At 42.1% G+C, this 16,949-nt stretch overlaps 1 protein-coding gene across 3 annotated transcripts; it reads left to right on the top strand.

Annotated features, from left to right (window-relative positions):
* The first annotated feature begins 4,343 nt into the window (after nt 1-4,343).
* On the top strand, nt 4,344-16,816 carry eif4e2 (eukaryotic translation initiation factor 4E family member 2). Of its 3 annotated transcripts, none has more exons than XM_080725387.1 (8): nt 4,344-4,476; nt 6,073-6,187; nt 6,608-6,742; nt 8,179-8,283; nt 9,772-9,924; nt 12,563-12,699; nt 13,890-13,965; nt 15,332-16,816. In XM_080725387.1, the coding sequence occupies exons 1-7, from the start codon at nt 4,457-4,459 to the stop codon at nt 13,948-13,950; spliced, it is 726 nt and encodes a 241-aa protein (XP_080581513.1). In that variant the 5' UTR covers nt 4,344-4,456; the 3' UTR covers nt 13,951-13,965; nt 15,332-16,816. The 3 variants fall into 3 exon arrangements, with proteins under 3 accessions (XP_080581513.1, XP_080581511.1, XP_080581512.1); XM_080725385.1 differs by having other exon boundaries at nt 6,581-6,742; XM_080725386.1 differs by having other exon boundaries at nt 6,581-6,742; nt 12,563-12,703.
* Nucleotides 16,817-16,949: the final 133 nt, after the last annotated feature.

The following is a 16,949-nucleotide window of genomic DNA, read 5'->3' as shown; positions in this document are numbered from 1 at the left end:
GTGTGTGTGTGTGCGAGCCGGGACATTTCGAAACCCTTTCATCCTGAAGCGGCAAAGACTAGGACCAGTGGACAGTTTTACACGCACGCACACGCACACGCACACACTCACACACACACACACACACACACACACACACACACACACACACACACACACACACACACACACACACACAGAGTAGTGATTAGCACATCAGAGGTTGTCGGTGGGCTGGGCTGCTAATGAAGGATGACGGGGGCTGGCTGGTGTAAACAAACAGCCGCCATTGAAGAGGCCGATCTCTCTCTCTCTCTCTCTCTCTCTCTCGCTCACCCACCCACTGGAGCGCCTGTCGGCCCCACACACAAAGGGCCCTCTGATGAAGCTGCTCAAACTGAGGCCCAGGGGACGGGCTTCCAGACCAACCGAGCCAACTACACCGTGCCATACCATACCATGCCACGCTGTGCCCCCCAAAAAGAAAAACACCACACCACACCACCCAACACCACTCCACACCCAGTGGTGGAAAAGGTACTCAAATGTTTTACATATAAGTAAAATTATCAATACTGCAATGTAGAAATACTCCGTTACAAGTAAAAGTCTGACACATCGCGACACGTTGTGAGCTTGTAGATCGGCTATTTTTAAATAGCCTAGGTATAAAAGTGGTTTAAAGTGGTTATGTTTTATAATATTATACTTTATATATGCAAAGTAACTAGTAACTAAAGTTTTCAAATACATGTAGTGCAATAAAAGTACAATGTTAGGGTCCGGGATGTAGTGGAGTAGACGTAAAAGTATTGGAAATTGAAAATACTCAAGTAAAGTACAAATACCTCAAATTGTACAGTACTTAAGTGAATGTACTTACTTCGGGAAAGTCCTGTTCTGGCGAAGCCCGAACTGGCGAAGTGGGGATTTGTCTCCTACCGTAGCGATCTGGCGAATCGATTGTCCACGACACTGCAAGCGGCGCGAAGGCCAGCGGACCTTGGTCCTGCTCTTCGCCCCCGAGCGCCGCAGGCGCGAGTGGCCGCGAAGAGCGGGCCAGGGCCGCGCGGCCGGCGGAGCGCCGCGCGAGTTACGAAGCCGTGGTGAATGCAATCGTTATATTTATGACCAGGCCGTAAGGCCTGGGCAAGCGCACGATAAACGCCCTGTCCAGAAGACGTTCGCCAGATCGCTACGGTATCGGACATTTCCCCACTTCGCCAGTTCGGGCTTCGCCTAAAAGGTACGTGCCCCTTACTTCACACCACTGTCCACACCACACCTACCCTGCACAGCTCATGCACACCCCCACAGCGGCGATAGAGGGATGGTGCCTCGGTTCCTTCTCCTCGCTGACATTGTAACTTTTAACATTTTCAATCATGTATTAATTTATTTTGTATCTTTCTACATTCTTTTATTCTTTCATGTGTTTTTTATTGTTACCACAGCGTCGAGGAGCTTGGAATCAAAGAAAGTTACTCTTGTGTACCTTGTGTTCATTATGTGACGAATCAAATGTTGAACCGTGGACTGCTTGACTGAGCCCAGCGCAGAGTGGCAGGACTCTGTCTCCCACAATCCCAACCACTTAAACCCTATAATGTATGTATACTGTACTTTGTTGAGCGTTGTCCCCCAGGGCTCTATACTAGAATCTGTGGTGTTTCCCTCTACACCAAATCTCTTTGCCGAGCTTGTAGATCTGCTATTTTTTGCAGCCATCGCCGGATGTTCGCCCCTAGAATAGGGATGCTACAGTTCAAGTGAATTATCACAGTAGAAAACAAAAGCGAGCACTCTCAGTCTGTACGGTATATAATGCAGTTTGAAATGACCAAAACGTCACACTGGCAGGCAGGTTTCTGAACTGGTCCACACACAGCCCTCCTCTGAGACACAGAGCAAGGAGACAGAAACGCTGTCATCATCTTGTGCGAATTAGTGCGAGGACCAATTATATGAAGAGGGGTTGAAAATGGGTGAAGTGCTCCTTGTAAGTGTGCTATACCTCCCCAGACCAAGCATGCATGCCAGCCCAGCAACCTTAGCCCTCAGACAAACACCTTCTCAATCCCTTCATCAAAAACAGTGTTGTATCTGTGATTCAATGTTTGGGGGGGACGCAATTTCAATGACATCATGCACACGTCGTTTAACACCTACGTTACAGGAGTTAACGGGTCAGACAATGGTCTATTCATACAGGCTTGTTCCTTTGTTAAATCACCCTGGTGTGACACTTCAGCGTATGTAAACGTTGTCGAGGTGTGAACTTAAAGGTTGTTTTACATCGATGCATGTCCGTGAGCGTGAGAAGCGTGACACTGCTCAAAAGAGATACAGGACGGCGTCTACACACCGTGTGACCGGACCAATACAACACTGATCCCAAAGGCAGGTCGGGAGCTCCCCCTCCCACCCCTCTCCGGGCTCTCCTGACCTGACCCACTGTGTGAAGTGGCTGCAGGAACAGAGCAATGGAAGGGATTAAACATGGGCCGCAGCAGTGCATTAATAGAAGCCGGCTCTTATGAAGAAACCGCCACTTTTTCTTCTTTTTTTTTTCTTTGCTGAGCTTGCTGAGTTCTCCTGCTGCTGCTCATACCCCATGTCCATGCGTGCGTGCTTTTGTGCACTAGTCACACGTTTTTAAGCCTAATGGTTCTCAGACTTTTTAATTTCAAGGACCCCCGTTATAACTCTCAAGACTTAAAGCCCTCAAGGAACCCTGAGGGACCCCAGTTTGAGAATCACAGTTTTTAGACAACACCAGAACCGTGGTGGACAGACTTAGCCTAACAATAGGCTTTTAAATGATGATGGCGATGATGATGTATTAATGTTATTGGTACTGTACGTATTGCTGTGCCCGCACTGTAGGCTTGCCTACGTGCACGGTGTGTTTTAATTTGATCATGTGTTTACCTGTTAAAATGATGACAATTAAAGACGTCTTTAAAAGATGAGCATGTGTTTCTGTCCCATAAATCAGTGGTTATCCAGTCTGGGAACTCATCCCAAAAATGTCAAAGACGTTACAACAAACATCACGTTTATTAAGGCAGTAGTGTTGACAGATTCTGCTTAATGTGGCTTGGGAAATGAGTGTCTCTTAACGTTTTCATGTCAAGGACCAACAATTTGGGGGGTTAGTCCACACCAATGAAATGTCTTGCAGTTGCTACTAGTTGCATTTTTGAGGACTGTTAATAAGTAGCAATGTGGGGGCCAGTAGTTAAATATAGCATAGAAATCTGTTGAGCCACTTCAACCCTATATATAGGGCCTACTTGGGTAACTGGACGACTCACCCCAAAACAGGCTTGCCCCCATTATTTCCCCGCCGTTTCTTGTATTTGTTTTACTGAGGATAAAGGATAGAAATACGTTTAGGTTTAGGCATAGTTTTTCTTAGGTTAAGTTTTAGAAATAGGGTTAGGTTTAGGCATATGGTTTATGGTTTGGTTAGAGTTTTAGACATAGTTTATTGAGGTTACATTTGTGAATACCAGGTAGAGACCGTTCCGAGGTCACCGGATTTGTGTCCAGGGGCGACTGTGTTTTGGGGCGAGCATTTTGGTATTCCTTTACTTCCTCGACATTTGTCCGTGGCAAATCATAGATTTAGTTTTTTACATTTTAATTATTTTCATCACAAGACCCAATTACTGATGGCAGTCTCCAGGTTTTCTCCTAAATATGTATGACACGTTACTTATTTACTATTACACTATGGGATATTAGGAGTCCAGTGCCAGTGGTTCTCAAATGTTTTATTTTCAAGGACCACAACACTGTGCACAAATGGAACCAAATGGACATGTAAGGGTCCATTTGGTTCAATTTGTACACACTCTGTATGACAGACCTGTTATGGGCATTTAGGGCTGTCTCTTTATGTGTTTCTGGTAATATTATTGTCTTCCCATTTTGTATGTCCGTGGCAAAAATGTAATTTTTACAAAAGTGTCCACCACAAGCCAACATGGCGATGACCCTGGCAATTTAGTGTATGTACACTGACTATTTGGTAACATTAAGGCCATTTTCTTTAGCCTTAATTTAACAGTGCAAATCTGGTATGACAATTTCCATCTAGGGGCCATATACAACAATTCATGAAAAAGTTTGAGAACCCCTGCCATTTTAGAACCACTGAACTTTTTTTCCTTTACCTTTTTTTTTTGGTCTCTTTCTTTTCATGCACTGACTCTCAATGCAATGATTGCAATCACATTCCTGGCTGTCAGTCAGCGTGCACCCACCCCACGCCGTGCACGCACGTACACACACCGACGACGACGAGTGTACGTGCGTGCACGCGCGCGTGTCGGGGCGACGTGCACGCCGCCATTCCTGCGGAATTCATTGAGGACTGAGAGGAGGAGGCTGTGTGTGTGTGTGTGCGTGCGCAGGACTACTGGCGGTGGTCGCATCAGACAAGACTTCATATCCTAGTAGAGAATAAATAATGAACAACAAATTTGACGCGTGAGTAATTTAAGCCACCCGCGATTAATTAACGCTAATAGCACGGAGCAGAACGTCGTAGTGTTCAATAATAATGTTGTCAAAGTGTTGTTGTTGCAGCGGTGTGTGAGAAAAAGAGGTGTGTCGGCTTTTTTTTTTTTTTTTTTTTTGCAAGTGCTTTAAATTGTTTACTAGCGTAACGTTGACGCGTGTAAACACAACGACCGCACGCCGCCGCACTAATAGCGTGGCTTTATGTCAGTAAACAACAATAAAACATGACTTATAAAAGCTGAATTGGTCGTTCTGTGTTGCAGGAAGAACGCAGCCATGCTGCTGTCTGTCAGTGTGTGTTTTAGCAATATAGCCTTGCTGTTATTTCTGTACTTTAGTTGCGTGCCGGTGTCGTGCTCGTCAAATGGCTAGATCTACAAGCTCACCACGGGTCACGTACGTGACGCGTGGTGAGCGTGTAGATCTGCTATTTACTGCATGCGACGCCAGCACAGCACGCAACTGAAAGCGTAAACGAGCCTTTTTTAGCCTTGTTGCTTGCAACGCCGTGCACCAGGCCCTGCTCACCCCGGGGCCTGCGCTGAAGCCTCGGCGTGCCAGTAGGTTGAGAGGCCGGGTGGAGGTGCAGGCGAAGTCGGACGCAAACTATCTTGAGCTGCGTTTGGGACTCGTTCTTTATTGACACTGGTGAAGCAACCCATGACCATCACGTGTAGTTTGGATGGAGAATCAAATACACACTTTGTATTATGAGTGGGTGACATATGGGTGGGTGTGCAGCGTGCGTGTGTGCGCACTGCACGCACGCGCTATCATATGCCGGCCCTAGACAGACAGACAGACCAGGTCACAGACGACAATGCATTATTTGGGGACAGATTAGATTATGCCTGCTTTCTTCTCATTTGTGATGATAATCCCAACAACACGTAATCTGGAGCTGTTATATTTATATTGTAAAGAACAGTTTAGCAACCAATGCTGTTAGCAGGTGAGAGTATCAGTATGCCAATACTGCAGTGGGTGGAGGTGGTCTCCCTAAATCTTCCATTTGAGACAGTCAGAGACATTTACACCCTGGTGTCGGGTAGGACATCTACTGATTGACAAGCAGTGGTGGAAGAAGTACTCACATTTTTAAATCAAAGCACCACAATGTAGAAATTCTCTGTAAGTATTGGCATCAAATCGTACTTAAAGTGCCAAGTAAAAGTAGTCATTATGCAGAAAGTCCCATTGTCACACCTCACTTTTATTCTACCATGCATTTAAATGGGAATGGATCGTCTTTTTGCAGAAATCTGCAAATGGCAGCGAGCCACTCCATTCCCTTTGAAATTCATTGGCAGAATCCGCCCTCATAGGTAGAACAGGTAGGCGTAATCGTGCCCTTACAGGTTTCAGTCGTTTTTTGCTGAAAATAGCAAATAGGACGTTCGTCTGACGCCAGCGCCCACTCGGGACCATTTTGTAGGATGTGTTAATGTGTACCATGTCGCTTTTATTGGCTCCAATCGGGATGGCATATCTCTATCTCACCATCTTCTGAATTGCACCATCTTTTATAAAGCCGCTAACATGATGTCCTCTCTTGTGTGACAGTCTGAAAGATGACGACAGTGGGGATCACGACCAGGACCAAGGCTCACCGAAAGACGGTGAGAAGGAGAGGAACGAAGATGAGGACAAGGAACAGAACTCTGTCAAGAAGCAGCGGGTGAGATGAACATTTTTCAGGCCAAGGAATCTTTAGTTGATAGAGAGAGATGAAGCAGGGACCCCCAAAACATGTTCATAGATTCCATATAGTGTCATTGTTTGACAGCACGATCCTCAGTGTATTTGGGATTCATGTTAATTTTTGTTCTCGGGCATTTAACCACTTGAACTGCCAATACTCGCAGTTCTCCTCAGAATATGGACGCTAGGGTTCAAGTGGTTAATGTAGAAAACGTGGGAAAAAAAGCTCCCATCTCAAAAGATTTAGCAGACTCCCCATAGTAACTCTGAGGACCCACTGGGGGTCCAGGACCCCCTGTTGAATGGACAGTAATGCAGTAATGGACCAAAAGACAACAACTGACTCTGACTCATTTCATTTGTCCTGAAGACGAATTGCGTTTCGTCTCCTTTTCAGATCGCAGTGCCGGGAGTAGGAGAGCACACTCTTCAGTATAACTACACCTTCTGGTACTCCAGACGCACCCCAGGGAGACCCGCAAGCACCCAGAGCTACGAACAGAACATCAAGCCGATTGGAAGCTTTGCTTCGGTAGGCCTGTCACAATTTCTACATAATCTCCTTATCTGAGATAATGTTTTTTATTTTATTTTATTTTTGCATAATCATTATAATAATAAAAAAAAATGATCATGATATTTTCAAACATTAAATAAATGAATAAATAGTGGAAATAGCACACAGGTTTTGTGCATACAAGCTCAAAACGCGTCGCAACTTTTTTTGAGAGGATAAAATAATTGATAATTGTGTTTTGTCATATCTGCCCTTTACAACTTTGTTTCCGAAGCCCAAAAGCCAAACAGAAATTACATTTTTATTCATAATGTTCAATGACAGATTCACAATTAAATCTTTAATCGCAATTCATTTAACTTAAGTATCGTGAAAGCCCTATTCCTCGGTCAGTTCCCCGCATATATGCTTCATTTGTAGTCAGTAGTGCGATGGCGTCCACTCGCTGAAAGTAGCCGATGTACAAGCTCAATACATGGATGCTTTTACAGATCTGTTTACATTTACCGGGCATGAAACCCTGAGATTGGTCGAAAAATACAGGTTCCTGGGGGAATTGCATTACAATTAGGGATGGAAATAGGAATCGGCCAATATCAAAAATGACCTGCCAGTCACCGATTCGGCCGGTTTGATATCATACCTGCCGAATAGGTGACCGGCAGGTCAATGACATAAATACCGGTTTTATGCCAATTGTGTCTATGGCACTGCACAGCATGATGCTCTGGTCCTGTGACTAAAGTAAACATTAGAAAGTAGCAGCCAGTCAACTTAGTGGCAGCCTACAGAATACAGATGGTGCTGATTACCTTTGCAATGTAAGGATATATTCCATAATCCTGTGTCAATGTCGTCTCCAAAAAGAAGGGGAAAAAAAGCATGAGTCACCTGCTTTCCTCCTGCCTAGTCCAGACGGTCATATTAGACTGGATATTGTCTGTGATTTTGGATATTGTACTATTGTGATTGATTTGGCATTAGTGTTCTTCTAGCTTATTGGTACTCAAATTGAAGTATGTCTTGTAGGCCTACTTGGCCTGAAAAAAATGGTATTGGAGCAACCCTATTTTCTAGTTCTTAGCTAAAGACATCGGTATCGGAAAAATCGGTTTTGGCAGGTCAGACCTTCATAAAACCGGTGAATCGGTATCAGCCAAGAATTTTGCAATCGGTCCATCTAAGTCCCGCACTATAATAGACTTTCCTCCTACGTATCACGTACAGTTACATCTGCTGCTATCCTCTTGCACCTCTATATCTTACCTCAGGTACTATGTGTAAATATGTGTAGACAATTTGTTTTCTTTGATTGAGCTCTCTTCCCACCCCCTATTCTTTCTTTCTTTCTTTCTTTCTTTCTTTCTTTCTATGGAAATGACTAAATGATAGAACCTTTTCACTTCTGTAAACCTGTGATGTGACAATTAAGCTGATTCTTTCTTCCACAGGTGGAGCAGTTCTGGCGTTTCTACAGTCATATGATCCGCCCCGGGGATCTGACGGGTCACAGCGACTTTCACCTCTTCAAGGAAGGGATTAAACCTATGTGGGAGGTGGGTGATCCTGGCTTAACTCTACAGTCCTATGTGGGAGGTGGGTGATCCTGGCTTAACTCTACAGTCCGTACCTATGATTAAACCTATGTGGGAGGTGGGTGATCCTGGCTTAACTCTACAGTCCGTACCTATGATTAAACCTATGTGGGAGGTGGGTGATCCTGGCTTAACTCTACAGTCCGTACCTATGATTAAACCTATGTGGGAGGTGGGTGATCCTGGCTTAACTCTACAGTCCGTACCTATTTTCATCATGCATAATGGTCAGCAGGATGTCGCTTTTATAATTCTTTGTATGTACCGAAACCTTTTTTTTCCTTCCCATAAGCATATCGGTCGGTACCAACTCTTGAGTACGGATCCGATAACTGTGTAATTTAAAACAAATCTAGGACCATGGTTCTCAAAGTGGGGTCCAGGGACTCTCAGGGTTCCTTGAGGGTGTTCCAAATGAACCCTTGCAACTAAATGGAACCTAATGGACCCATACACTCTCAGAGTTATGGGGTTCCTTGAAATTAAAAGGTTTGAGAACACTAAATCAAAACAGTAGTGCAACATCAACTGAAGCATTGATTACTGTAAATGACATATCGTCATGTGAGGAATTGTGAAGGCCTTATGGTATTGTAAAGCCGTAAAGGTCTTATTGGGATGTTCCTTTTTGGACTGGATGCGTAACCGGACTGTGCTGCAATGCTGTGTTGTTTGTACTTGTCAGTGTTATTTCATGTTGTGTCCAAATCAATCAATCAATCAATGTGCCACACGGCACGAAGTGGATAGTAACAGGTAACGTGATAAATGATGTGGTATGGGAAGAGCAAAGACTGGCATACTCACCGATACCAATACCAGCATATTAATTATTTGCGCCCCAGTGTTGAGTGGCAGAAATATACAATCTACATGCTCGTACATCGCCTATTGTCGGTGCACCACATGGCACACAACCAAGTATAAATCGGGCATAACTGACAAGCTCACAGCGAGGCACCGAGTGCTGCGCTGCAAGCTTGTAGATCTGCTATTTTTGAAAAAAAACAAAAAACGATTAATGTGTGCAAGTCTTTGAATATATTGACTCGATTCTGTAAGTGTCATCTAAATCCTTCTAAAGGTTTTTATGAAAAACCTATGTTTCTATGTCAGTGATGCCCAAACCTTTTCATGTCAAGGACCCCCAAAGATTTGCACACAATTTCCATGACTTTTCGAAAATAGCATATCTACAAGCTCACAGTGCGGCACTTGGTGCCGCGCTGTGAGCTTGTACATCTGCTATTTTTCAAGAAATAATTCTAAGCCAGCAGACACGCAGCTCAAACACAAAACACTCCAATGATATTTGGTAGTGGAATTTACGAGTGTGTGTATAATGCACCATACATCCAGCTACCGGCTATACTGTACGTGTACAAAAATAAATGCTGTATCATACACCTATTGTACGTTTATAAGTCTTGTGTTTTTGGATATGTCCAGGACGATGCCAATAAGATGGGTGGCAAGTGGATCATCCGTCTGCGGAAGGGCCTGGCGTCTCGCTGCTGGGAGAACCTGATCCTGGCCATGCTGGGGGAGCAGTTCATGGTGGGAGAGGAGATCTGTGGTGCCGTGGTGTCTGTGCGCTTCCAGGTACACAGCAAACACACCGCGGCCTGTCTTTCCTTTTGAACCCATTTAGGACTGCAATTATTCTATGCTTTAGCTATTGAAAAAGAGCATTTCTACCACTTTTTGTGGTCACATGTTCAGATACTGGATTCTGATTGGCTTAAAACAGTGGTAAATCAGTCAACAACCTTGAGTTGGCTCATGGACCCCGCCCACTGTTTGTGTTGCAGTTCTATAACTAAATAACCTTGCAAGTTACAACTGTGTTTTCTTTCATTTATATGGTAGAAGTGGTAGAAAAGCAATTTACCATTCGAGGGTCGTGGGTTGTTGGCTGATTTACCACTGTTTCAGGGTTGTGGCACTTTCGCCTCGTGCCACAACCCTGAAACAGTAAATCAGCCAACAACCCACTCCCTCTCATGGTAAAGGGCTTAATTCTACAAGCTCACAGCGCAGCACAGGGTGCCCCGCTGCGAGCTTGTAGATCTGCTATTTTTGAAAAATCTTGAAATACTTAGCAAATCTTTGTATATAACTTTTTTAAAGCGAACATTTGTAACTCAAATATTTGCTTCTGGGGGGTCCTGGGACATGAAAAAGTTTTAGAAACACTGATTTAGAAGGATTTAGAAGACATTTATAGAATCGGGTAAAAAATATTCAAAGATTTGTACAAATGTTCACGACTTTAAAAAAATAGCAGATCTACAAGCTTGCAGAGCAGCACTCGGTGCCACGCTGTGAGCTTGTATATCTGATATTTGTATTAGTTACAGCATAAAATAATGGTTAAAGTGGTTCAAATCTAAAGTGACACAGATTTGCGTTCAGTAGCAGGCAATTCCTGCCTGGCTTGGATATGACTAAGAGAAGATAGGAATGCAAGGGCAGAAGAAAGCACTAACGGTTGCCTGATTGCCTGGGGCGAGTAAAAGAAATGATGTTCATGCAAATATGAGTTTGCTTCCTGGCTGCCTGAGTGAGCAATGTTGTGTACCGTCTTACACAACATGATATTAGGGGTGCAATAGTTAACTGAACTAATCAGTTTAATCGATTATAAAAAACAAACGAAAAATCACAAACAACATCGATAATTGATCTAAAAAAAAATAAAAAAATATTGAACTCTTGTCTCCATGGCATGACTAATCAATAGAAAAAAAAACATTTTGGGGGTGAACTACTCTTTTAAATCATGACCAAAATAAATTACGAACTAAAACAACCCTTTTTTTCCCTAACTAAATTAAAGTTAGTTTAAAAAGATGTTTTATCAATTATTCCTTTCAACGGAATAATTGCTATACAAATAATCAGTCGTTGCAGTCTCAAATATATTAAAGTAGATTCAGACAATATTTAATAATAGTCTTCGTACACATTTTTCATTCCATATTTTTTTCTTTGTGCTAGAGAACGTCCCATCAAGGGATATACTGTATAACATGAATTCTGCCATTTCACTTCCCCCACAATGAAGTAGCAGGACTGGTGGATTTGACAATATTTGCACAAGTCACATTGTTCAACCAAGTAGTAAAGTATAAACTATCAGCTGTGAGGGGAGCCTCACATGTACACCAAAGTAAACAGCCACGAATGTGTGCTTTCACACACTACTGGCAGATAGTATACTGATCAGCCTATTGCGAGACAGACAGACACGAGTAATGAAAAAATGTAATGGCAAAAATAGCCTAGTAGATCTATAAGCTCACAACGTGCCATGATGTGACGTGGTGTGGGCCTACAGATTGGCTATATTTGCACGCCACCATTGTACAACAAGGTGATTAATCAGATTAATTTAAATGATTTAGTCGATTATAATAAGAATTTATTAGCATTACATTATCTTGAATGAACCAACATGAGCAAAGGCAAGGGGGTTAATTGGTTCTAAATATCAGTCAGCTTTGATATCTTTTCGGTTAATTGCCCAGCTCCAACGTGGATCTATTTTATTTGTGCTAAAGCATTTTTGTAACAGTGCTAGTTTGTTACACGTGTGTGTGTGTGTGTGTGTGTGTGTGTGTGTGTGTGTGTGTGTGTGTGTGTGTGTGTGTGTGTGTGTCTGTGTGTCTGTGTGTCTGTCTGTCTGTCTGTCTGTCTGTCTGTCTGTCTGTCTGTTTTTGTTCACTGTTTCACAAATCGCAGATTTAAAAAAAAAAAGTTCAGCCGTAAGTAGGGCTGTCACGATTATGACATTTTACATGACAATAAATTGTCACTCAAATAATTGCGATTAGCGATTTAATTGTGTTTTTGTCGTTGACAGCTACATTCCTGTTTGGCTTGTAGGCTTGGAAGTTGCACATGGCAGATATGACACATAACCTAAACATACAAAGACACTACTGACATATTTGACAACTTTATACTTAGAAACGAACATTGATAGTGGAAATAGGCGATCTACATGCTCACAACGCGTCATCATGCGCCTACATTATGCGCCTACATCACAGAAAATGTGAAAATATATGAAAATCTTTCAACAAGGAAATATATGAACATTTTTCAACAAGGAAACGATTATGAAGAATTATGACAAAATAATTGCGATAATGTCAAATAATTGCGATTAGACAATTCTGTAATAATTGTGACAGGCCTGGCCATGAGATATAATCTTTGAATGCGTGCCTCCCAGGAGGACATCATCTCCATCTGGAACAAGACGGCGAGCGACCAGGCGACCACGGCGCGCATCAGAGACACCCTGCGGCGGGTGCTCAACCTGCCCCCCAACACCATCATGGAGTACAAGACGCACACAGACAGCATCAAGTATGTATGTTTGATCGCCAGTTTATTATTTATCTCTCTGTCTGCTTTCTCTTCTCATCATCAGTTTGTCATTTTATTTTGAGAGAGAAAAATAAGCAGATCTACAAGCTCGCAAACCCGTTGCGCCTCTGACGTGACACGTTACGAGCTGGTAGGTCAGCTGTTTTTGTGGTGCGATTCTGTTGCATGACAACGTGTAAAGTACTGCCTAAGTGGTAAATGTGTGAACCTATAATGTAGGTCGGGCTTTGTTGTAGACCCGTGTGCTAGCAAGTACCTGGTTACATGATACATATCACGATAGCGGTGGTTACGACTCAATTATATTGCAATATACTGTATGTTGATACTGTTAAAAAGGTGATGTATAATTAAACACATTACCACACATTACCATATGCATTAAAACAGTTTTCTTTTTCATGCAATCAGAACAGTGGTATCTGCATTTGTACTTATCAGTCCCTGGATGATGATGATCCAACATCACCTTTTTTACAATCTAAGCAAAAGCATTAACATTTTCTTATCTCTAAGAATGGAAAAGTCATAGAGAGAGAGAGATACATATATATATATATATATATATATATAGTTTTACTCAATGCCGTATCATTCATATAACATGTCATTACAAATGTATTGATATTTTCTTGCAGAGTCAAGTCCTACCTGTTTTTGTTTTGTATGTGCCTTAATCACTGTCACGTTCTCAAAGGGTTCTACAGGCTTTACAGGTTTAGCAAAGGAAACCAAATGACACTCGGCTTGTTGTGTTTAACGTACTTGGTTGATATTCGCTGAAACCATGTACTTAGTAAATCACTCTGATTAGTCTGAATTGTACATTTATATTTGATCTAATCTCGCACGCAGACACGCACACGTGTGTGTGTATATATACTGTTCCTGTGAAGAAAATAAGCCCACTTCCTCGCAGGGAAGGATGGCTTGAAACAAATGTGTTAATTTAGTTAACTTTTAAGGACAAATAAAATCAAGATTCTGCAATCCTTCCCATATGATATTATGATGACTGGTTTCCTTTTTATAAATCAAATAATACTGTGCATTGTCTGGTATAATGCAATGACTGGCTGGATCCATAATGGAATCAAAACGAATCGTGTTAATCCAGCCCAGTCCACCTGTTATCTGTAGATGTTACTGCGTGTGTTTTGTGCTTCCAGAGCCTGGGAAGACTTCCATGGTCTGGTGACTGTTAGCGCACACGCTAACGCCGGATACTGAGATTCCTTGCCAAGGGTAGGAACACTCTCCGTTCAGTTCATTTTTATTTTCGGATGCTTGTCATATATCGTAAGAAAATAATATACAGTTCAAACAAATAACTAGAACGGCACGCTGTCGAGGTGCCAACTTGCGCCTTACGCTCAAGCAGGCCACACATGGCCTACTTGTGCGCAAGCAGAACGCGCCACGTGGTGTGCGCTGCTGGCCTCATGTCCCTAATGTCTTCGCCCGTTAATGAAGACATTACCAAGAGCGCTCTTGTATACCAAACCAAAAGAATTGGCTGTAGGGGGACACCTGCATACTGTACGTACGTACGTACGTACATACATACATACATACATACATACATACATACATACATACATACATACATACATACATAGATACATACATACATACATACATAGATACATACATACATACATACATACATACATACATACATACATAGATACATACATACATACATACATACATACATACATACATACATACATACATACATACATACATACATACATACATAGATACATACATACATACATAGATACATAGATACATAGATACATACATACATACATACATACATACATAGATACATACATACATACATACATACATAGATACATACATACATACATACATACATACATAGATACATACATACATAGATACATACATACATACATAGATACATACATAGATACATACATACATACATACATACATACATACATAGATACATACATACATACATACATACATACATACATACATACATACATACATACATACATACATACATACATACATACATACATTCACAGAATCCCAGCCGTTTCAGGGCAAGTAATAATCATAATGATAACAACAAATAAATCAAAGTAAACTAATTTGGTGATTCACATCTGCTATTGCAGATAAATTGTCCAAAGTACCCGAAAAAGGCATGGTTGCAATGTGCAAGGCACCTTTCATCTCCGTTTTGTTAATTAATGCCCTGCTTCTATCATTCTGTCACACAAAAGTAGCAAACTTGCTGTTTTTTTTTTTCTTGCTATTTTTGAATTGGAATACTGTTTTCTTTTGTTGTTGCTATTTTTGAAGTAACATTTTTTTATTTCAAATGCATTTAATTATACTCATGTTAAATGTATGAACTTAAATACAAATACAAATACTTTGGACATAAAAAAAGACAACTGCAATGCTTATTCTAGGTTTTCATTATGTTGTTTAATTCAGCATTCCACAGGAGAGCAAACTATAAAATCGCTATGGGTTTCATGCCCCTTTGACGTGCCATGTTCAGGCATCTGCCGCTAAAACGCTTTTTTTGTTGTCTCTTTCTTGTCTGTGCCCCGCTCCCGCCCAGATGTGTACACTATAGCCGATGAATTGGGGAGTTGGGGAAGTCCAAGGAAGGATACCTCGGTATGGATTGTTGCCGTTGTCCTCGGTGCCAGAGTGAGGGTCAGAGCCAAGACACAGAGGCAACGAGAGTCATTCCTTGTTTCCCTTTGCACATGGAATCCAATGGGCGCAAAGTAACAGGACTCCCATTCAACACTTAACATGGAATGGAGCTGTCTGCTTGGAGAGAGCAAAGTATGTGTGTGCGCGTGTGTTTTTTTTTTATCTGTCAGAGAAGAATCTCTGTGGATGTCTTTAGTTTTTGTTTTGAGACATCACTTGCTGGCCACCAGAGGGAGCCTGCTGCGCTGCAGATGGTTGGTGATCTGCCTCTGACCAATTATCTTTGTGACAAAAGAAGAGTCCCTTCTTTTATAAATGTAACAAACCTGAACAGTGATAACACATAGATCCGATTTTTATTGTGTAACAAACATAATCACAGCTCCCTCTGTTGAGTTTGTAGACGTACATCTATCGGAACTGTTTTATTGGGACTCTGTAATAAAACAGGGTTGCAGGTACAGTACATGTAGATGTTATTTTATTACAGTCGCTGTATTTTAACTACAAATCCTCTTTGTCATTTGAACCAGAATTGCTATTATTGTGTACAAAAATATATTTGTAAAAAAAAAAACACAAACAAAAAACAAAACAACCAACATCAACCAACTGTCCAGTGTCCCACTTCGAAGATGACTCAACGGGAATGCGGTGACGATTCTTTCAACTTTTTGGCCTGGAAGTTGAAATCCCAAAGGACGAGGACCATGCTTAAGGTGTGCGTTTAACCTCTAAACCTCTTTAGAATGGACTTGACCACGCTGCCTGTATCACTGTGCCTGGCCCTCGAGCTCCACCACCCCCAACCATGTTTCTGTTCTGACACCCCCCTCAAATCACCACCTGTGGGACGAGATCGTCTGTGATTTCCCCCAAAGTCTGCAAGAACAGCGCCAAAAACACTGATCTGAAATCAGTGAGCCTGACGACGTCTCCTCCTAACCAGACTCCCATTTTGTAATGAAGAACTAAAACTGGGCCCGGGGGGTCTGGGCTTGGGGCGCAGTCTTATCTCCGCCCTCCCCTGTTACAGTTTTGAATCAATTCCCTTGGGAGTATTTTTTATTTTATTTTGAACTGTTGAGGCCAAATTGAATTCATGCACGGAGGCAGAGACTAGCTAGACCTCGCAAGTGAACTTGTAGGTCTGCTACTCTCTACGCGCAACGAAGTATGAATCAGGCTTTAGGATAAAGAGCCTAAAGTGGTTGTAAAGAAAAAATAATGTCTTTCATGAGAAAAGAAAACTGTAATGCTGCCTAGGTTTGGATAAGGTGCTGGGTAACGGCTGTGTGTCCACAGAGAGGGAACGATCGTGCTGTGTGATCTACACCTGATGGATTATAGCAATAAAATGTCAAATATGCATCTGCTGCTATAACCTGGTTCGTTGTCCTTTTCTGTTAAAGTCTGGCATTTTATCTGATGTGTTGCATCAGGCCATTCTCTGAACAAGGTCCACTGACATGCTCTGTGTGTAGTGATAAGTGATGATGACTTTATTTATATTTGCC

This window comes from Nannobrachium achirus, assembly GCF_963921795.1.
Source record: "Nannobrachium achirus genome assembly, chromosome: 5".
Lineage (NCBI taxonomy): Eukaryota > Metazoa > Chordata > Actinopteri > Myctophiformes > Myctophidae > Nannobrachium > Nannobrachium achirus.
This window is presented reverse-complemented; position numbering and strand designations above follow the sequence as displayed.